Genomic DNA, 27,117 nt, shown 5'->3' on the forward strand with positions numbered 1-27,117 from the left:
CAGTTCAGGGGAAGCAGAGAAGCCCTTCAGCACAACAGCGGTTGCATGAGGCGTGGTGGCTTTGCAAATCGGTTGCCTGTAGGGATGCTACTGATGTGTTTCCGCTCACTTCTACTCATATGTGCCTTATAATACTGTAGATGTGCAAAACCACCAAAGTATGAACTTAGGTGCTAGCATTTTTTTTTTTTTTTTTTTTTTTTTTACAAAAAGTAATCTCTACAGACCTGAATGGGTTTAGTAGAAGGGATCAACATTAATGTTTCATAGTTAATGAGATACAGGATGGAAAATTAAGAATTTAAAGAGTGCAAAAATTTGTCTACTTTCTGGTTTGCACAAAAACAATTAAATCAGTTATAGTGTGAGCCCTGTATCAGACTATGTCTTCCACCTCAAAGAATGCATAGCAAGTGGTGGTGATGGTTGTGGGGAAGGTGTAAAAATTGTGTTTTTAAGCTAATAGTGTTGTAAGAGTGGAAGAGATCTGAGAAATGCCAGAAGAGTAGAATTCCAGCCAAAAGATTCAAGAAGCAAAGCTAAGAATCAGTGGATTGAGAAATGGATGTCAACAAAGGCATGATATGAAATGGTATAATTCTGAAGGCAAATCTCTGCTGTCTGTGGCAATAGCCTCTTTTGGTGCATGGGTTTCGATGATGACTTCATAAACAATAAGATAGAACTGCAATATTTTAACGTTTGCTTTGAGTTAGTGAGTTCTTAGTTTTTGTTCTGTTTCATAAGCTATTTCAAATTCTTTGTGAAAATTGATGCAAATTGAAAAGGTTTTAATGAAATGTGCAGAAAGATAACGTAATTGGTCCAGTTTTTTAGGTAACAGATCTTGTCATCGCAAAACTATTTATATCTATAAAGAATTTGAGTGAAGAATATGCTGATGGTTTACTTTGTAGAACTGGGTTTTGTCTCTTAAGCAGTATGCTTCATAAAATTAAGTAGCCATATCTATGACAGAAATACTGCTTTCAGCACTATTTCATCAAAGTGATTTGAATTTGTGTTTTGCACAAATAGCTCATCACTTCTGTATTTCTGAAAATGCAACAAACAAAAAATCATTATATTGGAAAGTTCTAAAAATTCTATTGTTAGAGGATTGAACCAAATTGATATACAAAGCATATATATAAAATATTTTATATATATTATAAATATGTAATTTATAAAAATATATAATTTATGTTCTTCATATTTTTGTTGAATATTATTCTGTGCTCTTGAGCAGGGCACAGTCTGTTTATACTTGAATACTCAACTTGCTTTCCAAAGGTATAACTGGTATGATCAAACAGTTCTTATGTTTCAGTGTACTCTATAGCTCTTTTGCAAGAATGCTTAGGGGTTCAGGGTAAATAAATAAAAAAAAATCAAGTAGTGAGAAGTAGTGAGTTGGAGGAATATTGCCTTGTATTTCATTACGTAGCTGTCCAGTCTTGCACTATGTTTTTAACTTTCTGATGTGAGTAATAAATGAGGAATCATTGTGTTACTCTATGTCCCGATGACATAGATAACAATCTGAGTTGATGATATTACATGTCTGCAGTTACCACAAGTGTGGAAATAGTGCACGTCTTTTGTGTGTGAAAGTATTTATTAAAGAAATGATTATGTTCCACAAATTGTTGGCTTTTCCTTTACGTGACTATCTTTGGAGGTCACAAATTACCTGTTTATGGGGAGAAAATTACTTTTAGGGTTTTGGATATATATGTCAGTTGAATGTTCTTTAATCATTTGTGTCTATCTAGTTGATTTTTTTTTCAGAAAAGCATAATTAGGTTTGCCTTGATTGTATCAATTTGCTTCTTGTTCAACAGAACTGTTATTACTGAGTTGTTTTTATCAAATATTTCTGGTAGCACCGTGCCACAAGAAATGGTCAAATTAGCTAAAAGGGAAATGTCAAATATCAAACTCTCTTCTGTGCAATAGATTCCAAATTCTACTGAAGATTTCTGTTCTTCATTTTCATGTGAATGTTCATCTTTTCACTGTGGATATGGGGAGATCGTAACAGATAATAATAATTCATTTATCTTTGACTGCTTATTGTTTGATTACTATGAGCAATGTTACTGTTTCTAAAACTTGTTTTGTAACCTTTTTTCATTTTCTTCATCTTTTTCAGATTATGGCACAGACTCAAGGTTTTGGGAGGAGATACATTAAAGCCTTTTTTAAAGGTTTCTTTGTTGCTGTTCCAGTAACCGTAACTTTTCTAGATAGAGTTGCCTGTGTAGCAAGAGTGGAAGGAGCATCAATGCAGGTATTGTTGGAAATGCCTTTTCTCTGTTTGGAAAGTAAGAAACTGACCTTTCACTGACAATAGCAGGGTGGAAAGAAATGTTTTTCTGCGATGATATCAAATGATGAAATTATAATATGGAATAGTTTGATTTCCACTTTGTTACACATATACTTTTGTAATGCGGAAACACAAGCTTTCAGGAAGAAGACTTCTTGAAATTCTCCAAATTTTGTCTCAGTAAGAATACATAGATGGGTAGTGATAAAGATATGTTTTTGATAATTTGCTAGTCATTTAGAGATCAAGGTTTCTCTTTTGAGCATTACTTTTTGTCTTTTGGGACTTGAGTTTGGTGATTCACAAGGTAGCTTTATTCTTTTTAAAAGATCTACTACAGTAATTTTAAGGCAAAACCAGTTTTTGCCGTACTTGCTTTTACTAATAAACAAATATGGCAGCATGCTGGTAAAGAAAATGGCATGAACCTAATATGAACACCTGTATTCATCAGGCAATAAGTTCATTGTTATTACTTTGGTTATACTAAATGTTTTCACATCAATGTAATCAAATAAATATAAATATGCTGTGTAACATTTAGAAGAGAATGAAGTACTTCTGGTAATGAACAATTACTGCTGCTTCCTTTCCTCTGTTATTGGAACTTGAAAAATCTATGTTGTCAAGTAGTTAGCTAATTTAGATATTGTTACCAAGCATTTAAAGTCATATGCATTGCATATTGCAGTGCATCATCACTGATGGTTGTAATTTATTTCGTTCTGATATTGCGACACTGGAATTGGCAGAAGTTAAGGATTTGATCTCAGATGCAGAGCCTTCTTTTCTGATTACCTGAGTAGTCATAGAACTTGACCTCCAGGATAGGTGTTTACAATAATCAAGATCTGGATTTTGAGTCATGCAGCATGAGCTCGGACACAACTGCTTGGGCTGGAACCAGAGGTTTAGCTGATAATGTATTTAATGCCATAGATTTGCGTGCCTTTTCACTTTTCTGTCTATGTTACCTTTCTGTTTGTTTTCTCCTTGTCTACTTCAGAAAAATACAGTCTATTTAATAGTTGTCCAAAGTTTCTTTTACTCAAAATAATTCCCTGTATATTCCTTTGCTGATCATAGGGTTTTCCACTACACTCTGATATAGCTGTTTGCTGTATTCTTGATTTACCCCTGAGACATCTGGGGAGATGTAGTGTGCCACTAGAGGGGTATCTGGGATTCTTTCAGTTTCTGGGGTTAGTTGCACTGAACTTGAGAGATCATCATTTGTCAAGTATAATTAGAGCTAAGCGGTTCTACACACGACGGATGCTGGGCTGCACTAAACAACATTATACAATCTACAAGTGTAACAAAGCTAAAAAGTGTAATAAAGAACTAAAAATAGAATATGTGTATCAGAGCTCTACAGTTAAGCCATGAATGCATGGTACAATGACTGCTCTTGGATGCATGGTACAATGACTGTTTTTGTCCTTTCCTCGTCCTTACGGCCACCTTCCGGTATAGTTTTCCTTAGACTGCACTCACCGTGCTCAAGCTAAGCTAAGATGATTCAGGTTCTCCCTGGCAGTTGGCATCAGGGGCATCCCTGCAGATGAGTGGGTTGTGGGGTCTGCAGGCCAGCTGACAGTGAGTCCAAGTCCACACAGAGGCATGGGGCTTGCTTACTTTTATCCTTCCCAGGCTTATTTCATTATCCGATTGATCGATGCCAGACCCCTGTTGCACAATAGAACAGATGGCCTCAGTTGATAACAGTGTGGATACCAACAGGATGCTCGACATTATGGTCCACAGATAACAGTACAAATATAGCAACAGATAACCCAGTGCAAAATTCCACAGTAACTAGATGCTTATGGTGTGAGTCTGCGATGTCATTTTCCCTTTACTGACTAGGTTTGCTCAGTGGTGCTGGGGTCATTGGAGGGCTACAGCAACCCCACAGTGTGGTGACTATGGTGACCCTGGAGTACAGCTGGGGTCCCTTAACTCTTGGGGAGCACCCCAGAGCAAACCCCTCTTCTATAGGCTATGCCATCCTGAGTCCAATGCTTGCCTGTATATAGGCACCTATAAGGAGGCTAAGGGTGGGGAGGAGGGAATGGCAGGTTGCATTGTCCTTCTTGTGGCAGTCTATAATTTGGTGTTTACCTTGTACCAAGAAACTTCTACTGGTCTAGAAGGTAGCTCTCAGCTGAAGACTGAAGCCAATGAAAAATCATACTCCAATAGTTTTACAATCCAATAACAAAGGTTAGATGTAACATATATTACCTTTGCCCATTTCATAGTTGTTTTTCTGAATATCACTGAGCACTCAAATTTAGAAGAGTCTCGGGAGTTCTAACAGTTGCAGAGAGAGGGATTTGCTCTATAAAGGAAGAGAGGATTGGGAAGCTGATCATGGGAAAAAGAAAACAGACAGTTTCATTCTCTTTTCAGCAGTTTCGGGAGGGAGAAATTCAAAATACATAACACAGCATCTAGATGAGAACAAAATCATCCAGGTTGGTACAACTGAACTTCCATCTCCCCTATTTCCTGCCTCTAATGGTATCTAGAGCCACACAGCATTCAGGATGCAGATGTGTCTGCATCCTGTGTGTTGAATTTCTACAGTACCACAATGGTGTTCCCCCCACCCCACTAGTAAGCATGACCTGAGCATTTAATTTCTGAGTTCTTTTTTTTCTTTTCACATGCCAGATTTCCTTTTATTGTTTGTTCTTTTGTCTCTCTGACCATAATGTTTCATTTCTCATCCATTCTTGTTGAAATAGCTTCAACTCTGTAGCTGGAAAGAAGCTTCCTAGGTTTCCTCACCATTCCTTATTGGTGAAGATCCCAGTTTTATGTCTCCTTTGAAGTCAAGGCCTCAAGTATTAGAGAGTATATTGTGCAGTATTGTCTCAATACTGGCTTGAAGGGCATATAGTTAACTGTGGTTTATCTATGGCAGGTTTGAAAAACACTATAATTATTTGCTCAGATTTAGCCAACATAATGAAGATGAATATGCACACTTCACAGACACTGGGGAATGCTATATGTTCAATGGGTTACTCAAATCTAAGCTCTTTCTTTGATTTGTCTGGGGACTAAACATTTCTTCTGTTGACTGAAGTATGGGTAGCTTGGAAGCTAACATTCTTAATTTTGCTAACATCTCTGAGTGTGTAGAATTCTGGTCTTATTCTGGACTGTGTCATTGAAATAGAAGTTTGTTTTAAACTGAAATGTTTCTATATGCATGGTTGTTTTTCAGATTACAAAATAATAATAATAAAAAATCCTGGTGCTTGTAGTAAGATACTAATTTCCTTGCCAAAATTTATTAGACATGTAACTAAATCTACTTTGGCAGGAACATAATTATAAGGAATACATCCCTGTTTTGCTGTATAGCTTGAAGGAACACCAGTCATTGCTTTAGAATTCCATCTTTTCTATGTTCTCTGAAGAACCATCTATGTGGCATGCATCTGATAACAGTAGGTGTGAGGGAAAGTGAAGTTCAGTCAGCATACAATCATATGTCCATCAATTACCTGCTTCCATTGTATATCTTATTCTTATCTCAATTTAAAGATACCATGCTATGATTCCCAATAATTTGATTTGTGATATATTTCTGAAACTTCTATCTGGCTTTCTACACTCATTATCGTGGCTTTTCCTGAGTCTGCTCTTTCGTAGACTTAATATGCAAGTTCTATCACAAACTACTCAATACCAAGCATTATAGTGAGTAGTCTCATCAGTGATCTCTGACAAAGCACGCTTGTTTCAGCAGAAAATATTGAATGTTTTGTTACATTATACGTAATAGCAGTTGTAATTATTCTGTGGTAGTTTCTCCTAACTTTCTTATTAGTGTTACTGTACCTAACCCTGTGAGCTCATATGAATATTCTTTCTGTTCCTGAAGCTATAAGGAAATAAGTTACTATACTCTGGTATTCACTCTCAGCATAACAACTATGAAATTAATCATTATTTATAGTTAAAGAGCATGCTTTTCCCCTCTTAGTTACAGACCCTCATGTCCTGTGAGGCTTCATCATATGGCTGGGGATCTCAATTTGCATGATTTTAGCATTAGATTAGCTAATAATTGGAAAGAGTGAATGTTCTGTGACTTATACAGATCTTAATTTATAACTATGTCTCATTTGTAGCAGGCTATTACGCCAAGAATTTGAGCAAGCAAGTCATAATGTTTCAAACTAGAGAGAGGAAGAAGCCACTCTATTGTTTTGTTACTTATAAAAATAAGAGCCCCTGTGGGCCAATTTGTTGACTGTTTTTTTTTTGGAAGTTTTATTTTTTGCTTTGCTAGACTTGAGATCTTAGTACAAGTAAAAATGTCATGGAAAATGAGTTCTCCCTGAATACAGTGCATTAAATTCTTTCTATACTTTATGGCCTTTTCTTGTGGAATCACAATTTTTATTATTAGAGAGAAACACTTTCTGAAGCGTTTAGATGATTGTTTACAAAATACTGTAATTGTTCATGTAAAATGAAAGTTGTCCCCTTCTGGTTTTGCTTCATAATGCATACCTTCTTCTACCAAAATAGTATTTTTGTCTCTGTATGATTACATTTTCAATATATCAGTATTGGTTTGTAGGAAAGAAAAACAAGCTTTCCTACATTGCCACATTCCTTCAAACATGATTCTAATGTGTGATAAACTTCCTATGTCAAAACTATATGAGCAAATATATTGTTAAAACAACAAGTAATGTGGCATAACATTTAGAGTATTTTGAGTTAGAATGATTATGTAATATCTACATATATTTAAACTGTAAAACATTTCCTCTATTTAAATGCATAAAACAGTAGGAATTAGAGTAATGCAAACTAGACAATACTGTAATAAGAGTGTTGAAACTAGCTCCAACTGTGGAAAAGTCAATTTACTTGTGTCTTCCTCAATGTGTTCTGATATCATTTTAGTTGTACGACATGTTTATGAACACTTACATAAATGTTTTTTTAAAATATCAGATGTGAATTGCATTATCTTTTGGAGCAGCAGGTTTAAAATTTCCGTTTATGCTGGTTATCTCTGTCAGCTATTTAAGATAAATTCTTTGAATACTAAGTGGTTTACTCTGTGGAAATACGTCTTATGTATAGCTGTCACTTTTTTAGGTTAGCTTCTTTGCCTATGGTTAGTACCATTGCTTGCTTCTGGTCCATCTGTGTTTGCATTTGATATCATGAATACAATTTTGAGTTGCTTGTGACCTTGTACTTAAAGAGTAAAATACTACCCTTTAGAAGACGCTATAAAGGTGGAATAGCTTATTGAAAAATTCTGACTAAAAAAATAATAATCCAGCTGCTGCTAATTAGCTTCTAATTTTAATTTGTCTGGCTCTTACAATGCATAGAATCCCATAAATAAAATATTGTATATCAGTGTATATTGTATATGAGTGTTAGTGTACTTGCAGCTTAGATTTCAGCCATATTTCTGTGAATGTGATGTGTTTTGATCTACAGACTTACCTAGAAATTTACCCTGTAGTCCACAGCTCTCAGTGTAACTAGGCTCCCTGTTTACTGCGTAACTAAACATATTGTGTCGTCAGCATCTTTATTTTGTTGATGTATGACACTGATTATTGGTTGTATGGATTACATCTACTCAAGACCTTGTCATGTTATTTTTTGCTGTATGTTAAAAAGCTAGTTTTTCAGAAGTTCAGTTGAAATACATCTTTTTCAACCTATTTGGCTAGCAAAGAAAACAGGAATGAGGGAATGATATTTGTAGTGAAGAGAAATCAGCGCTTCTAAATAGCTTTTGAAGTTAAAAGTAAATACTAAGCAACCATCTTGATCCAAGAGCATAGTTTTTCTGAATAAAAGTGAACTATGTAAATAAGTTGAGAACAATTAGCTTTAATCCTATATTCCTATTTATTTTGTTCATCAAATGTATAGTCAATCTGAGGAAGGGAATTTCAGAAGTTAGTGTCTGGTGGCATGTGTGGACAACCAAGATATACTGTGAGGTTGACACTGAAAATCTTGTTTATAAAAATCAGGTTTTATCAAATATTACAAATATCATGTCAACAAATGAGGAGCTCTGTACTCTCAATGCTCTGTCAGATGAAGTGGGGTATGGGATTAGAATTTGCTTTATTAAACACGTCTCCTAATTTTGGAGTATAAATTTGAGGTCATCTGTTGATCAGTTTGGAAATACCAAATTTGTGTTTGAAGAGACCGAAAAGCTTATTGAAAAGTGTTCTATTAACAGACATTAATGTGGATTGCTCTCAGCTGTCTCAGTAAAATGAATGTTTGTATTGAAATAATCCCTATGAAAATCAATGAAGGCAGTACTATGATTGATCTACTTCCTTCTGCTACTGTTCTTGGTGGGTTAACTCAGATTTCAGATGATACTGTGGCTGTCCAGTGTCACACAAAATAACTACATTTTGGCTTTTATACAGTCCTGAATACCTCCTAATATCTTGCACAAAAAACTATTTAAGGTTTTTGACTGTTGAGGTTAGTTAACATTCTTGTTTCACTAAATAGTTCTTTGAGAGTTCACGCTGCTTTGTGTCCTGTTATGGAAAGCCCACACTAATAACAGTATCAGTGTGAGTGTTCAGGATTTTATTTTTTTATTTTTTTTTTCCTTTGGAAAATGTGCAGAGACTAATATTATTACAAGTACATATGGCATTTTTTGAGTTATGCTTCTATAAGCAGTAGTTTGCCTTCACAAAGTTTGTATTTTGTGGGAATTAGTGTTCATTCTCTTTCATTTTTAATCTTAAATGATATGCAGTAGAGATAAACACTTCTTTTTGTCAAGGTTATCATAAGCATCTATGTTATATAACTTAATTTGCAGGCAGTAGGGCATTGAAAGATATGAATTGTAATTTGTAGTAAATTAATGACATATATTTAATAAAGAAATGTAAGTAAAGAATACATCAGATTTTTGGTCCTTTTATAGTAAATAGGTATGGCTGATTTTAAATGCTCCAGGGTTTGAGCCGCTTACGGAATTAGAGTTCAATGGAGGATTCGTAGAGGATATAGAGACCTAAAATTGTTTTTTTTTTTCTCTTTCTGTTTCTTTCAGCCTTCTTTGAATCCTGGGGGAAGAGAAGCATCTGATGTAGTGCTTTTAAACCATTGGAGTATTCGAAATTATGAGGTACAACGTGGGGACATTGTGTCATTGGTGTAAGTAATCTCGCATACTTTTCAATACAAATTTAAATCTTGAACCATAAATATTCAATATTTAATTGGTAGTATACTGGACATGCTTGATACTTGAAAGAACAGCATAAAATTTTTAATACTGAGTTATTATTGTTCTTATAGTTGGTTTGCAAAACTCAAAAGATATTGAAGGAAGGCATTACCATGTTTTTACTTCAAAGGAGTACAGTGTAAGATATTGTATGATACGATATAGATATGTATAGAAACTACCAAGAAAAACGCGCTGTGAGGTAAATAGAGAAAAATGAAATCTTACATGGCTTAACAGAGTATGCTTCTCAAGTGGTTGGGCTGTGCAGTCATATTTGTAATTTTTTTCTGGAGAAATCTGACTCAAGTTTGAATCAATTTTAAAATAAGATCGCAAGAATTCAGCTCTCCATGAAGGACAAATGTGGCAGAAAAAAAGAAAAGTTTTATAATTATAATGGGGAGGTCTGAGTATTAAGCCAAAAGATGGCAGTGTTTCTCTGCTGAAAATAGGACTAACAGCAGACAAAAACTTAATTTCAGCTTTAATGTAATACAGAAATGGAAAGTCAAAGTGTGCATAACTGACACAATGATATGATACATTCTCATAGTACATGCTTGGATAGTTTAAGCTTAAGGTTTTTAGTTTTGTAAGTGAAATACACAATATGTAGACTATAACAGAACTATCTTTGAAAGCTGTATCATCTGGTATGAGCCATCTAAATGGTCTAGCTAGAGATATGACTATTCATATTTGCAACACCTAATGTTACAGAAAGACTTCAATTTCAGGTCACTTAGTGACTGCTTGTAAAATTTGATTCTCTGTGTGTGCATCCTTCTGCCCAAGTCATGCTCTGGTGATTGTTTAAAACAGTAAATGTACCCGTTTAGTAATTAATAGACTGAAAGGAATGTGCATGTTGTCTCATCAAAAAATAGAATAAATAGTTTTATTAAATTTCCTGAAGGATTGTGGTTCCTCCTGAACCATCTGCTTTGACTGCATTGACTTTGTGATATAGGTGCTCTATGTTGAAGCGTCATTTAGATTCTGTGTTTTTTCTCCTTTTTAATATGTTTTGAAAAGCTCGTTTATCATTGGTGAAGCTTATATACAGCTACATGGAGGAGGTTGAGTTGTACTTATGCATTGTACTGAGATTTTTTTCTTAATTTCTTGAGAAATACACTGAAGTACACTCAGACTAGAGAATTCAAAATGTAGGGGAAGTTAAACAATGTAATTGAATATTTTTGATGTGAAAATATTGAAGAATATTTTGTGCATCTGTAACAACTTTTAGAGTGCTTCATCTTGAGAGTTTTTTGGATGTGGCTTCCTCCTATTCGTTGAATTCAGTTTCCTGTCCTCCTTTCAAACACTGAAGTAGTTTGCATCCAGTTCTGTAGTTTAAAAATCTTATTATAATGTAAAGATTTGCATTGTATTGTAAAGACTTGTAGGACATGCTATCTGATTGTAACTGTGTACACGAGTTGTTTGAGAGTTAACCTTTGGTACATGAAGCCTTTACTGTGTAAAAAAAAGTTAATATTTTTTATCCTTTTCATTTCAATTGTTTACCTATGATTTCTATGACTCAGTAGTGAATACATAGGCCATGTATATGCATGAATTTTATTAAGTGATTGTTGTGCTAAAGATGTGTGACTTAAACTGCAGGACTGCTTGCTACAGACTGTGCCTGCCTAACAGTCAGGGGATTTGGCTGATTTAGGCAAGGCATGAAAAGGGAGGGCCAGCCCCGCAATCCTCAACTGTTGCTTTTCCCGTTCCTGTCAGAAATTCAGATGAGAAGGTGATGGTGGGATTGAGATGTGCAGAGAGCTATGTAAACCTTGATTCATTCCTGCTTGGTTGCTGAACCTGTAGATTTTAACATTTATGCGCTGTTTCCTTTTTGCTAAGTCATAGTAGAAAATCACAACAGGTTGTGGGAAGGTGATCTTTTGCAGAGCAAAAGCTGAGGCTGAATATTTCTGGGTGACCAGCTTGACCAGAGCCATCCAAGTTCTTTACCTCTTTCATACCATCAGAAATATGGTGTCATTCTGGGTGGGTGCTGGTTTTTATCACAGTTCTTAAAAGGGATTATTGAGATTCCAGCTGGCAAAGTCCAGTGTAAGTGGATGGCCAGGAGCCAAACTTTGGAGCAAAGAGACGAAGTAGTCTTGGTAGATCCTGGAGAGAGTGGATCAGTCAGCCTGTGATGAGGCTTGGGATACTGGTTGCAGATCCAATCATTTTTCCTCTACTGTCTAGTCTAGTGCTAAATGAATTTGTGGATTTTTGTTTGTTTTTGACTCTGAATTACAAATGAGCACGCTGTCCCCAGGCACTAGCAGAGTTTATACTTGGTTAAGGTATTAAAACTGCATCTTTATGGAAGCTTGTCATGTATCGCTCTCAGCTCAGATGCACGCTCAGGGCTGATCTGGGGCAAGTATAACTATAAATCAGAATCACAGTTGTGAAGTTGCCTATTGCATGTGTACACATGATGGTCTATAGTTGGTTTTAGATTTACTGAGAATAGCATTAGTCCTTAAAAGTGTAAAGCTAAAGTCAGATAAAACTAATGGGGGAAGAAATTGGTAGCAAAGAATGATCTTTACCTGCAGTTTAATATTTTCTAAATAGTTTATTAACTATTAGTTAATTTTATCCCAGCTCTTTAAAGCTTTTTTAAGATAACCTTTTCCTTTTAGCATGAACTTGTGTTTATTGATACTGGAATTAAGGGAGCTCAGTGTTACATGTTGAATCTTTAGAAGTCACATGTTGAATCTTTAGAAGTCACAGTTTAAAGTTTATTCAGAACTGAAGATGATGAATGTCATCATCCTTTAGTTTTATCACTTGTTTGAGTTCTTATTAGGACATGCTATATTACTCAGGCTTAGTTTAAATTAACAGTGAAAACAGGAATATTTTTCCAATACATTAAATGAATTTTAATTATTATGGATTCCATTATACTACCTTTAATCTCTTAGAAAGATGCAAAAAGAATGAAGTGTTTGCATTTGTTTATCTTCAAGGCTTAATTTGAGAATGTTGTGATGCAGTAGATGACTTCATCTTTAAAAAATAAATGAATAGTATTTGTGCAAGAGCAGACCTTGATTTTTCAGTAAGCTTTGTGGTGAAGTAGGCATTTTGTTTTTTAAGAACTCTGCTGAAGTAGGTCCCAAAATTTTTGCAGAATTTCATCAGATATTGCTGAATGAGTTGATAGGATGAGTAGGCCTTTTGCAGTTAGTTTTACCTTAGAAAGTTTGAACGACAACAGCTCTGTGATTGTAGCAGTGTGCATCAAAATGTGGACTGTGAACATTTTTACCAATTTATATATACATGGTTTGATTTCTACTGTATACAGATGTAGGCATTGCTTTAAAAAGATGTCAGAGAATGATTTATACTATCAACATTCGTTTACTTGTCTTTACTGAAGACCTCTTATATCCTGAATGTAAAATACTGTCCACTTTTTATTCCAAAGCTACTGACTTAAAGTAGAAAAAACTATTGTTGCAACAAGTAGGAGATTGAAAAAATGCAGTGTGTACAAGTGGAATGAGCTTTGTATGGACAAGACAAATTTTAAATAAGCTTTTGAAGTGGAGACAACAGTATTAATTCAGACCTTTTAAATGGGTTTTCAGAAAAATACAGATCTTAGACATTGTCATGTTTTCTTGGTTAATAGATATTTTAGTGAAGGAGTAGGTCTAATGGCTACAGTATAAATAGGACTGCTAGATTTTGAATGATGACATTTCAAGACTATTTCTGTAAATATTCACAAATACTGCTTTTAGCTTTTGGAGCTTTATGACTTTAGAGCTGCAGTAAAGTGGAAGTGTCCCTCCATTTTACAGAACTGTAAGTCAACTTCTAACTTAAAATGTATGCTTATGTGTTAAATAGAAGTGGGTATTCTAATGTAATCTAGAAAAAGATTGAGAAACAATGCTCTTTGTTCTTTAATAGTCCATTCTGACTGGTAAAATGCCTCTAAAGTATTGAACTATAAAAGGCTAAACTTTAATTTTTTTTCTTAATTCTTTATTTAATTCTTAATCTTTTAAAAAATGTTTTTAAGTAATATGTTTTTAAGTTTTAATTTTTAACATATTAAAGAATATGTTTTAAACTAATTTTAAAGAATTAAAAACATACTTTAAGGACAACTATAACAATAAAAAGGTAAGTACTGTAAAAACAAAACCAATTTTCTATACAAAAATTGACATTTAAAAAATGCTTTTTATCTTCTATCCTAATGAAGAATATTAAATAGTTCTGTAAACTGCTTCCTCTGACTGCAAGGACATTATTTTCAGGCCTTTCTGCAAACTCCCTTGCTTCTAGTAACTGCTTAGTTTTTTATGTACAGTTATGTGTCTGAGTTCTGAAAAATCTAGTACAGTCAATGTTCTCATACACCTTTCACACACGTGGAAGGTTTTAGCTGTTGTGTCCGTCACTGACATCTGTTCAGAAATGGAAACTGGAAAAGATAGTTGCCCAGGATGATTTTCTGTGATAGTTTCAACGTTTTGTCCTATTTGCACAAATCTGAACAGTCCAAATTTTGAAGAGATATGAACATCTGATAGAGACAAAAGGGTTCTCAAATGGTGCAAAATGAATACATACTATTCATAAAACTATTATTATTTGTAATTAGTATCTCATTAATGAGACTAGCTGAGTAAAATAAAAATCAGTAAGAAGGTACTTATTGAAGGAGCTGCCTTGAATTTGAATCAGTAGTTGTAATTATGAAAAGACTGGATTCTGATAGATTTAACATGAATGGATATTTAATCCATTGCATTATTTTTCAGATAGGTTTTTTCTGACCAGGATTTACTGAATTACCTTTAAGAATACCTCTGCTTGACCTTCCTTAGTCTTCCAATTTCTATTCTATTTTTATTTGTACTTAGGTCTCTGTACCAAGTCATCTATCTTCTGGCAGACAGGACACTGCAAAAGAGGTTGTGCTGACATAGAAGCTAAATAATCACTTTACTCTCTGGGCCTCAATGACCTCAGAGAATCTTTTCTATTCTGTTTCTTTGACTAGGAAAAAAAAATCTCCTGTCTATTCCTGATAAAAATCAAATATATAGTTCTACTTTATTATCTGTGTTACAATCTTTTCTTATATATTATATAATATAATAATGTTTGAACACTGTTGGTGAATGAAAGACTTGTTGTAGACTTGCAACGAGCTGTTTATTTATAAAGTGAGAAGTTCCATTTTCTAAAGAACATTTTCAGATACTGTACATGATTCCAGGCTTTATTAAGAAGTGTTCAAAATGCAATTATTGTGGAAACTGTAGTACTGTGGAAATTGAAAAGTTATGGAGGAAAAAAACCTGTTGTAGTTACATTTACAGTTATATAATTTAAAGCCTGTGGATATGAGCAGCAAACTTACAAGATTTAGCTGTAAGAATCACTACTGTAGTCTAACTGGATTCCTTGAACTAAAAAAGGGAAGTATAGGGATGTTATGACTTACAGATTCCTTCGTGGTCAAATTTCAACTATGATAATTAAAAAGAACAATCTTTTCTCTCTTCTTCAAAGGATAATGATGTGGAAGTCAATTAATTGGCCTGGGCTATTTATGAAATAGCTGTTAGTAGATGAGGAAAGGTCATTGTGTGCATTGTTGTAAATGTTGCCAATGAGAATTTCATATTCTTGATGATTTTGTTTTTGTCAGCCTAATGTTAATACCTTGCCATTAAATTAAGAAACAAGTTATTGCTTGTTAACGTTTTATTATTGTACCTATTAGAATACTACACTGTAAGCTTACTAAAATCTATACATTGACGTACTGAGTTAAGCTAACATTCAGCTTGTTTATGGGGAAACCACAAGGTAGTAAATCAGTAATTAAAAAAGTAGTAGTCACTACCACAACACCGTTTATCAGATAAAGAGATTAAATCTACGTCAGATATTTGATATGATATAAGCAGATCCACAACTTCGTAATAAGATCGGGATTTTCTTCTCAAGAAGTAGCCATTGAGATTTAGTAATAGGAGACCATTGCCTGAATCATCGTTTTTTATTCTAGTTAACATTCCTCAAATAAATTTATGGATCTCATGGTGGTTGTTAAAAATTCTATTTAAAATGTGAATGTCTATTAGTTAGAAAATAGTTAAATCTAAATGACTTAATGAGGTAATTTCATCTTTCTGATAATTCCTTAGTTTTATCTGCGGGATTGCTAATATAGTAGCCTAAGTATACAACTTGGAAAGACTATGAATTATTGTTGTAGTGTCTTTCACTTTTGGTCTTTTTTTTCTTCTAGCATTCGGTCTTTACATTTCATTTAAAAGGCAGGATTGAGGGACTTGACAAGAAAATTAAAAACAGATGTACAGTATGTGACATTTCATGAAGTTTACTACTAAGACAGGAAACATAGAAAATTATTGAGACATACTCTTGGGCTGGTGTTTGTGAAAATGGAGGGGAAAATGGTGGTTTTAGCAAACTCAGTACTAATTCAATAGCGTCAGGTTTAAAACTTCTTAAAAAGCATCATCTACAGATCTGCATTCCCTAAGTATTTTGCTTTTTGGCCCCTCTGTATTCACTCTGAAATAACCGAGAGCTATGGTTGCGTAGCAACTCAGCCAGACTGGGTTATGAAGAATAAAAACAAGTTAGATTTGAAATTTTCTCCAAATATATATTTGATTCTTTGGAAAGCAAGAAAAGTGGGAGAAAAACTAGTTATATTGTGATCTTTAAATTGTAAGTGATAAGATAAGAAGGTGTTAGCAGTGTCTATTAATTGGATAATTAATAGATAAGGAGGACCTATGTTCTTCTGAAGAAAGTCTGTTAACCACAATTTTTAAACTCAAACTCAAATGCTGTGATTCATTTATTTTTACTTTACTTTTTAATGATTTGGGGTATGAAGAAAGAGGGGAAAGAAAATCCTACAAGTGAAGCAGCTTTTGTCTGCCTCTCTTCCATAGAAGAGGAACAGTACAAAATAGATTTTTCTACTGTTCTTGATGACTGTTGGTCATAGTGTTTTGGAGATACTGGGTCTAAGTGGATAGCTGCTTGAAATACTGTAGAAACTATAGTCATGATACAATTGGCTGGAAAGCTGTCTTGGATCCTGTAACTGCCTGACTTACAGTACGATGGCTGACTGCCCTGTAAAGGTCATGTTGAGCATATAATTTAGACGCTAGGAACTTCCTTTGATTTCACTGGAATCTGATGACATAAATGTCTGCTGCAATGTATATAGAGAAAGGTAATAGTATATCTTTCCTAAACTTTTTTTTCGATAACCTTAAAAAAAAAGATGACAATTTTGTGAGGGTAATATTTGATGATTGTACAAGTCAATGAAATAGTCTGTACAGTCTCATTGGTGGAACTGGCAGGAAATAAAATAATTCCTGTAACTGACTGAGAATTCTAATGCTCAGTCTGTGTAGAGTATTTGGACCAGGCACTTCTGTAGGTAAATTCAAACTGAGCATCTGTAATGGTGTAGAATAAAAAAGGTCTTGGATATTCATATGGTTATCCTTGCATGGGAAAAGCACGTGAGTTTTTGATTATATTATGTATATGTGAACCATAATTTTCACATGTGTGCTGGTCTGTTGAACAAGGTGGTTTGAAGCTGGGACAGAGAATCAAGGGTTGTTGTACTGAAATCAAAGGAGTTGTGGGGAAGCTGATGCAGCAACTATAATTCGTAATGAAGATGCATGTCCTAAATCTTACTTAGGATGTTATAAAAATATATTCCTACTAGCAATTTTTCAGTCAGTACATACTAGGACTGTTCTTTTTCAACAAAGTTGCACAGAAAGCGCTATGTGCTCTCCAGCACTACAAGAAAGTCTGTTGATGTTTTATGCATCAGTGATGACTAAGGATGAGGCTTAAGAAAGGATAAGTGGTATATGTAAGTATTGTGAATTAACAATAAAATTGCAGATTGTACATGTGATAAATTAGTCTATATTGGAAACTAATTTAAATAGCAATGCTGCGTAATAGTTAAATTATTCTTATATTATCTGTATGCTTAGTTTAAACGATTACACATTATAATCTACTTCTGTTACTAAAACATGATAACCCCAAACTGTATCATGACCACAATTAAATCACTGTATTGAGGTGACCATCTTCATTGTATTTCAGTCCCTTCATGTTCAAACATTAGTCATTTTAGACAGTTATTCACCAGATTTAAAAGCTCAGGTTTAGCAACACTCTCTCTTGTAATAAAGATTTTAAATACACAAAATATAAAGAGAAGAAAAAACCCTAACTTTAAAATGATATCTCTTTCTTATTCTTGTACTAGCAGCAATCCCTTTGGGTTTTGATGAGCTGAATGTTAAGATGACCTCCATGCAGTATGTTTACTGATTGCTAGCTTGCTTCCTGCCATGCTTTTCTCTTATGCTGTGTTTCATTCACTCTGTTGTCTAAAGCCCTTTATCTTTCTAGTATAAATAATTAAACCAATTCAGAACCATGTGATAATTAATATTTGAAAATTATTTTGTAAAAGCAGCTATTTCTTACAGCTTGATATTTCAACTGCCTTTTTACCCAAAGACAGAGGTATTTAAAGTTTGTATATATAATAAAAGGAACTTATAAATAATTGTGTTTTTTGAAATATGTAATCAATTGTAAATATGCTATTTTAGTCTCTCCTCCTTTACTAGGGGCCTTGAGCATGACTAAAACACTATCTAAATGAAGAATAATTTGAGTTCTATCAGAAAGTATGAATTCAAGCTGGCCTATGCTAGTATAATGCCTTCTCCCTCTAATTTTTCTTGGAGAAGAATGGGTAAAGGTTTTTGAGAAGGACTTTAAAATAAATTATAAAAACCACTGTAATCCTGGAAAAAAAGTGTCCACTTTTTATTTATATTGTATTGTGTTATTTACCAATAATAACATTATTTCTCCATATATACAAGGCATATGGGTAGTGAGTAAGGCAAAGTTAAAATTTCTGTTGTTGCTCAGTAATAAATTTCACTTTGCTGATTAAAAAAAAAAATCTTAGTTTAAAAGATTTATGTGACTTAATTCAAGTTTTGACATGTATGATCCAACTCAGGATTCAAGTACACTGGAAAATTTAATTTTTTTAGATTAAAAACTCTGTGAGTTGTTGTCGCATATGAAGTTTTTATTTTTGTTGTTGATTGACGATAGATTTTCTTGTTGAGTACTCGGTTGGAAGTACTTTATAAAACTAAAAGTTATACATTCAAGTTGCTCTGAAATTATTAAACTACTGTTAAACTACATATAAACTGTCTTTTCAGCTTTTCTTTAAAAGTTTATAAAATGAATATTAAGGGCATTTATTACCTATGTCATTGTGGATTTGAATTGTCTTCTCTTTGGAAAGACTAGGTAAATATTATTTTGATTTGGGATCATTAACTTTTAGGAAAATATGAAACTGAAGAGCAGGTTTTGGAAACCAAGAAGGTGAGGAATGTGCATTGCTATCTATGTGCTTGTTAGAAAGAGTGGCTCTTAATACTCAAAGAGAGGAAACATTAAAATTATGTCAAGAAAGTGATTTCTCTGCCTGACTAAAAGCATGTAATTTGATAATTTCTTAAATTTCAATTTCCTCACCGAAGTTATCATTCGGAGAGATTTTTGCTTACTTGCAGGGATGAGGGTGTGTCTGTACTCTGTACTTAAGTAAGATCGTTAAATCTGATCTCCAGATCTCTCAATGCTAAGTTCTGTTACCTGCAATGGTGTTAAAGCCTTAGCAAATAAATGCATGTAGTATATATATCATTCATGTAGTATCATGCATGTAGTATTATAATATCATTCAGCAATATTTGAAACCTAATATGTTTTAATTTCTCATAAATAATGAATCTTGAATTTTTTTTTTCTTGAGAAGATATGCAGTGGGGAAAAAAAGCTGTTTATGAAATTGTTTCTCTGTAGGTTTTGAGTATACAAAAAGAAATATACATACTTTTTAGCTTTCAGTACCATTAGACTGGTTTTCTTTTGCCTACAATGTAAGAAATGTTGAACTGATTTTATTATACAGGGTACTTTATACAGTGTGTTCTTGGAGAAATTATAGTTTAAATACTGTCACAGCTGACTTCATATCTTTTAGCTTTGTAATAACTTCCCCTAAGCCAGCTTATTTGGTTGTATTATGAGCAACCATAAATATTAACTGCAGAATATTACTTCTAGGAATTTTTCAATGAACTGTACATATGCTGACAAAGTGAATTCTGCTTGCACATTAGAAATATTTATTTCTATTCTAATTGGTGAAGTTGGAAGAAAAACCATGGGTCATGACCTGTGCTGGGTATCATACAAACATGAATATTTTTGCATGTAATAAGCAGAATCTTAGCCTTGTTTTCTATTTTTCCAGCTTGTTAACAAAGGGAAAAACTAGGGAATGGCAAATTATCAGGTTTAAAAGGATGATTAACCTTATCATCACTGTATTTTCTGCAGAAATTATATTAGCCTGCATTCATGAATATAACATTAGGAATTTTTTTGTTCCTGGAAAGTGCATGTGAACAAAATTTAGTTTCAAGTGTGTACATACATATTTGTTCAGCTGAGAGGGGACCTCATTCCTGTTGTCAACTTACAAAGTAATGGGGTCAAACTCTTCTTAGAGGTGCACAGCAAAAGCATGAGAGGCAGTGGTCACAACTGCAGCGAGGGAGTTGTTTTGCTTTTGTTAAGCAAAAAAAGAAAAAAAAAAAACACAATTAGAGAGACCATTGTAGAACAGGTTGACCACAAAGATTGTGGAATCTCCATCCTTGGAGATGTTCAGCTTGACTAAAAGCTCAAGCAACTCGGTGTTACTTTGAAGTTGACGCTGTTTGGAATAGGTGGTTAAAGTAGATGAGCCCTAGAGTATCTTGTTTTTCTGTATCAAATGGCATTTCTGCAATGGAATTTTTAAGATATAAGATGTAATTATTATGCCCTTTCAAAATTACCAGTTAGTGTCTAGATTATACATTATGTTGGTTTTAATTTGCTTTATGGTACCAGTGTAAAGTTTCTAAAAAGTCCTTATTCTGTAGGTTTGGTTGTGATATTTGTCCTATGTAGAGCAGCATGTAAAAGACCCAGTCATGCGTTGAAAGCCTGTTGTGCTAATTGCTGAATATAGAGTGATCAGATTGCATTTTGATTTTATAACTAGACTGTGAATCCTGTAAAGTAGGAACAATGAGGAAACTGAGACAGAATCATGTAATGAAACAAATCAGTACAGCGGGTGGCAGTCTGCATGCAGATGGCTGAACCTTGGGTCATGTTTAAGGTACTATAGTAAAGGAACCTGCTTTGCAAATGTATATGGAGAGCTCTTCTCAAGTGGGAGAAGGAGCCTAGAAAAGTAACTGCTTTCTTGTTAAATTTTCAGTTAAGTCTGGCTTGATTGGCTATTAAGGCTATTAAGAGACAAGGTCAACATTTTGATTATAAATCAGAGAGAAATATATCGGGAATGAAATATAAAAGACCCTTAAAAATGAAGGCAAACAATTTGATAAGATAGAACAGTGAGAGCTACTGAAAAGATGCAAAGAGAGAGGTTACCTGGAAAATTTAGCCTTATGGATGTAAGTTAATAACTTGACTCAGGAAGAATCTACACGAATCCTTTTCATTTATTTCATAAATTGAAGTTAAATTGGGTTTGAATTTGACCTATATCCTGTGCTAGTATGTAGTGGAATATATATAGCCTGCTACTCTTTTGCCTTTCAACTCAGATTCTCCCTGGCAGTGCAGAAATCTTATTTTATGTTTGCCCATGTGAAATGTAAAAGAAATAGTATATGGAAATATTGTTTTAAATTTTTTCATCATATGGATTAGTTGGGGAAAATGTTGATAATTCTGAATAAAATTTGATTTCCCCAACCTGTTTAAAAAATAAATAGAAGAAAAAAAAACCCAGAAGGATATAATTAAGGTTTTTAAGGAACTCATATCTAGAATAACTCCAAACATATATTACTAATACAGTTCTATACTGTATCTCTTTGAAACATAGCTGTTTGTGTACAGTTTACAGTTTGCAATATGAAGAAGTGAATTTTAAAATGATTCAGAGCTTCTTAATCCTAACTATGACAAAATAGTCTGGTATCATCTCTGTTAAAACAGATTGTCTGATTTATGTTACTAGAGTGGCTTCAGTAGGATTTGGATAAGACTACTTACATATTCATGTAAATACTATTAGTTAATTCTTCTTAAACATTTTTCTTTGAACTTTTTTAAGAAGAAACTTTGATTAAGAAGCATAATTGACAAGAATAAATTTGAAAGCTGATAAATTGTAGATATACAAGTTATTTTTCTGTATAGAAGGCTTAGTTCTTGTTTTAAATTCCAAGACTGAATATGGTTAAGAATAACATTTTACTCCTATAAAGTATGCATTTAGTGTGGAATCTCTAGTTCCTTTGGCTTGATAAATGAAAAGTTCATAGATAATGAAAGAGGAATCTGTTTCTCTGTATCTTATGCAACAATTAAGACTGATTAGTAGTTATTGGTGTAGGTTTCTAGACCAAAACTTGGGAACTTTTTTCTGTGATTCTATGATATTTAGTCAAAGCTAGGATTTATTTTTTTGAATTGTCTATTTATATATATCTTATGGCCTGATACCATGGAGGAGAAATTTAAGTTATAAACAGTTTTTGTTGCCTGTGTAAGTGGAATGAAGTAAAAATACAGCATTGATGTTAAAGCTGCGAGTCAGATTATATGAAAAAATCATGTTGAAAGTGCAAAGCATAAATTGCTGCTTCTTTAAATATTGAGGAATGCGTACAAAACCATAAAATACTAAGTTAAAAATTGAGCTGATAGAGTTTATGGTCCAATCTTGCAAAGTATGTATTGAACTTCCTAGGAGTAGTGCTGGCTGCTGAAAGCCATCTACTTCTGCCTCTCTTGACTGAAATAGACTGTTACTTGCCTTTTCAGAACTTGGGCAGGATAATCATGCGCTCTGACATGCTGATCTATAGAAAGCATACAGTGATTCCTCTGGCTGAGTTGCAGCATACCATTTAGAAAGTCAGCCATGATTTTAAAGAAATTTTAGTCATGGCTTTGTCTTGTAAGAAAGGATACTTAATAAGCTTTAAAAATGAATTAAGTTAAAATTAACTGAAATATTGTAATCTTATTGTGTTATACTTTTTAGTCATTATATTTTTGTTTTGTAATAGCAGATTTTATAAAGCTGATATATAGTTTATAACTGAAATTCCTATAAAGAAAAATATGAATCAGGGAAAAAGCTAGAAATTGGAAAAAAAAAAAAAAAAAAAAAAAAAAGATCATAGTTCACTAAAAATCAATATACATAGCTTAATTCCTTTTGGGGTTTCAGTGGTTAATAGTGTATGTCTTAAGGCAAATAAGAGTTACCTAGTGAGCATATTTCTTATGTCATGTAGTGTTTTATATGTTTGCTTGAAGGGACAAATTAGTGACATTCTCAGACAGAACAATAACTTTAATGTTCCAAGAACTGGGGCAACTATAATGAGAGAAGTGTGGTCTTGCCATTTAAAGAGAAGTATATTGTCAGCAAGCTGAAGATAATAGCATCTTGTATACCCAGAAGGCCTGCTGTGATGTTTGCGTCTGCATAAGTTCCCCTTTACCCTCAGAACAGTCTATTTTTAAACTGGTGCTGACTATGACCTTAGTAAAGAGATACTGTTGGAAGATACTTAAATGCATGATCATGCACAGTGTGTTCCTCAGTCCTATAGGACACTGACAGTAGTTTTTTTTCCACAGCAGATTTGTAATAGTTAGCACTTTCCTGAATTCAGAGACTATTTAACATTAAAAGGGAAAACTTAGTTACAAATTTTATACCAAGTCCTTAATTAAATAATAGCTTAGCTGAATCTGTGAGACAGAGTGAGGCTCTTAGTTTCATGATCCTAAACAGTTTATGGTGAAATGTTTTTGGATCTCTGATTAAAACAGAAATAGCTTACACAGAATGTGAAGTGCTGACTTTGTTGTAATTACATTTTCCTTGCTGTCATCTGTGATTTATCTGTAAAACTTGTGAAGAGCATCTGGAGTATTGTAGGTCAATAAAACCACTGCTTCATAGGAACAGCGCGCACACCTTTGAGAGGGGGCTGTGGTATAGTTAACGTGTTTGTGGCAGCATGTTTAAAATACCTTGCAAACCCAGAAAGTTATAACAACAATAATGTTTCATGGGCCTCTTGTGGCCTTCTGAGATAGTGTTTGACCTTTACATTATCCCATGATATTTGGACTGTAATACTGAACATTAGCTACATTTTTAAATAAGTAGACCTAGCATTTGCTGGGTTAGACCTTATATTTGTGGTCATTCAGTGCTTTCTGTGCATCTGTTGGACTACAGTACTATCACTTAAGAGAAAGAGGACTCCTCATTCAATATGTTTTTAAAATGACAGTGATGAGAAGGTAAGCTCTAGATTTTGCTCTTTTGAATATGTTTTCTCAAGATGAGTCTTCATTGGGAGAAATCTGTGATATTTTGAAAATCTGTTAGCTACCATTAAGGTATACCTGATTTAGCAAAACAAAGGACATCTGAATCTTTGAACTCAATTTAGCAGAAAAAAGTGTGTCTTAATTTCTGAAAGTTTGTCTAGCTCTTGCTTAGTCTTGGATAATTAAAGTAAAACTTTCATATGGAATATCTCCTCCTTTTTGTCTCCCTTTTCATCTATCCATTTTAAGCCGTGGTCATAGTGGCCACCTTACGAGAGATTCTTGAGTATCTGACCTTCTAATTTTTTTTCTTCTGGTTATGTTACTGGCAAGGTGGAGGACTGTGGTCTATTCTATTTCAGCTGTCTAATTCTAAGTACGGTTTTCTCTCTCCAATACTTAGCAGTTTTTTAGTTTGTTTTAAAATATGTTAATTAGCCTTCACATATGGTTAATGATCAGGTATGACACAGAATAGTTCTCCGGATCAAGTATGGATGAACTGATGTATTTGAAAATATTTAGATCTTGCAAAGACTTTTTAATAGTTGTATTTAGGATGTAAGTAGTGTTACAACTATATGTAAGGCAACTCAGGATTCACAGGATGTGCTATTGCAGGAACAGTTAACTACCTAGGGAAATTTAAATATGAAGGGACTTTTCATCTCATGATTTGTAAAAGCCCGCCTAGGGGTATTACTCTGGAAATTTCTACCAGCAAGTACATTTAGCTGTACTGTGTGGCTTCTTTCAGTTTCTATGTTCAGCTGTATCCTCTTTGCTAAAGCTCGTGAGATAGCATATTGCAGCAACAAAATAGTGGCAGGGCTAGCAAACGTGTCGGTCCCTGGTATTCAGAAAACGTGTAGAAAGCATTTAGTCTTATTAACACAACGTGTTACTTCAGGCTAGAAATAAGCCACTCGAGTAACTCTATAATCTGCTAGCCATACTCCTGCATTATGATATGTTCATACCAGCATGATTTGATCATGACATGGGTTCAGTAAAGAAACTACTCTTTTTGCCTCATTCCTCTCATTCCTGCAGTTGATAAAAGAAAATGAAAAAGAGGTGCATACTGGTTTTGTCCTGAGATCCATGTACAAGAAAATAAAAGTTGGTGTCCAATTTTTAACTTTATCTCAGTGAAGAAACTTTAACATTTTCTTCAAAAGCAACAACAACTGTAAGATTCATATGTTCTTTAGATATCCTGATAGGTCTCCCATGCATTTTCCACAAACAAGCTGATTTTGAAAATTGCTGCAGAAGCTTGATCCAAGGACCAAAGATGAACAAATGCAGTCTGGTGAACACCAGATATTCAAAATGATCTTTAACTTATGATATAAGTCTACCATTATTGGAATTCTTCAACTGTAAGAATGAACTAATGTAAATTGGTGAGATTTTCTTAAAATAATGATGATATATTTTCTGGTAAATAAAAGGTTTGCATAATAATTTAATAATGATTATTATGTATGTGTATTAGTTGTAGTCCAACTTCCAACTTGTATAATCTATTTGGGAAATATTAATTATGGACACAGGTCATAGTTTGAAGCACTTAGTTGGCATGCAGTAGTAGAATGGCTGCAACATATCACTCATGTTCATTGCGTGAGATCTTAGATGTTTATGCTGTTTATGAAAGTCAGACCTTGTTTTCTTCTTTCTCTGTGTGGCTTGTCACAAAAGTAGTGTTTGGTGCTGCTGAGAACTGAAACTGTGAAAGGGTTTGGGATCCCTGTTGTCTTAATTACTTAGAGTGTATGAGTTTTATGTTGCCTGTGAGAAGAAAGTAATTCCTCTTCTTGCTCCTCCATTCCACAATCTAGAACATTAATCTGAGCTTTTTCTCTTTAGGATCAAATTTCAAAGTATATTTTAAATTAGTTCAGAGAACCAGAAGACTTAATAACAGTAAAAGGGGAAATGTTAAATGTTTCTTTTACAGTTTTAAAAAAGTTGTATCTACACATAAAAGAGGATATTTAATTGGATTTATAGTTGTACCTATTGTCTATATTGTATGTAAAATTGTTAGAACCTAGAATGAAACAGTGTTGTATGTTATAACCAAATTCTTATTAATCAAATTTTATTGAAGGTACTTGCAGCAGCTGAGGGTCCTCCTTACAGAATGGTAAGCTTCTAGTCAGATATGGGGATTCAGTTTCCTAATAATGAGCCGGAAATATATGTGAGGTTTTTTCCACTTTAGGGCCACTTAACAAAAAAACTAGTGCTGACCAGGGTATTTACAGGCAAATGGAATCTTCTCCTTCTGAAGTTGTTTTCTGACAATCTTTGAATTGTTATTGTCCGGAGGATACTAATAAGCTGAAAGGAATTTCTAGCACTGCAATCAAAGTGATTGTGAGACATATATATATATATATATATATATATATATATATATATATATATATATATACTGAAATGCTAAAGAAACACATATCTGTGTTTGTTTCCAGGTCATGTTTTTTGATGAGAAATTGCATCTGGACCAAAGTCCTCCCAAAGCTGCAGAATATGTGCTGCTGGGCAGTAAAACTACAAGTATTTGAGCCCCACTCCATTTGAGCCTGTAAATCTTGAGATGTCAATCATACAACTTTGAACTGGTCCTACTAAAACCATCTAAAAAATCAGAGGTAAAATTGAGAACAGGCTTGTGATGAAGAACAAAGTTGTATGATTGACAGCCCTTGAGATTGTTCTGTTTTTGTTGAGTCCACCTGCATTTTGGTGAAGAATCTCTACTGAATAGAGAGTCTAGAGAAGGAGATGTGACACCTTCATTTTACTTCTGATCCTATTCTATTATTGTGGACTCCCTTAAATAAGCAGATTACATTAATACATTGCTTTTTCATTGTTTGCAGCAGACTAGCTC

At 33.8% G+C, this 27,117-nt stretch overlaps 1 protein-coding gene across 1 annotated transcript in view; it reads left to right on the top strand.

Moving 5' to 3' along the window:
• Window positions 1-27,117, top strand: part of IMMP2L (inner mitochondrial membrane peptidase subunit 2) — a 475,219-nt gene that overhangs the window by 9,898 nt on the left and 438,204 nt on the right. The window contains exons 2-3 of the mRNA XM_062567049.1: window positions 2,156-2,293; window positions 9,435-9,538. Coding sequence (XP_062423033.1) covers window positions 2,159-2,293; window positions 9,435-9,538 — 239 coding nt within the window. The 5' untranslated portion in view covers window positions 2,156-2,158. The remainder of the gene's footprint in view (window positions 1-2,155; window positions 2,294-9,434; window positions 9,539-27,117) is intronic.

The sequence above is a fragment of the Rhea pennata genome, chromosome 1 (assembly GCF_028389875.1).
Source record: "Rhea pennata isolate bPtePen1 chromosome 1, bPtePen1.pri, whole genome shotgun sequence".
In the NCBI taxonomy this organism is placed as follows: Eukaryota; Metazoa; Chordata; class Aves; order Rheiformes; family Rheidae; genus Rhea; species Rhea pennata.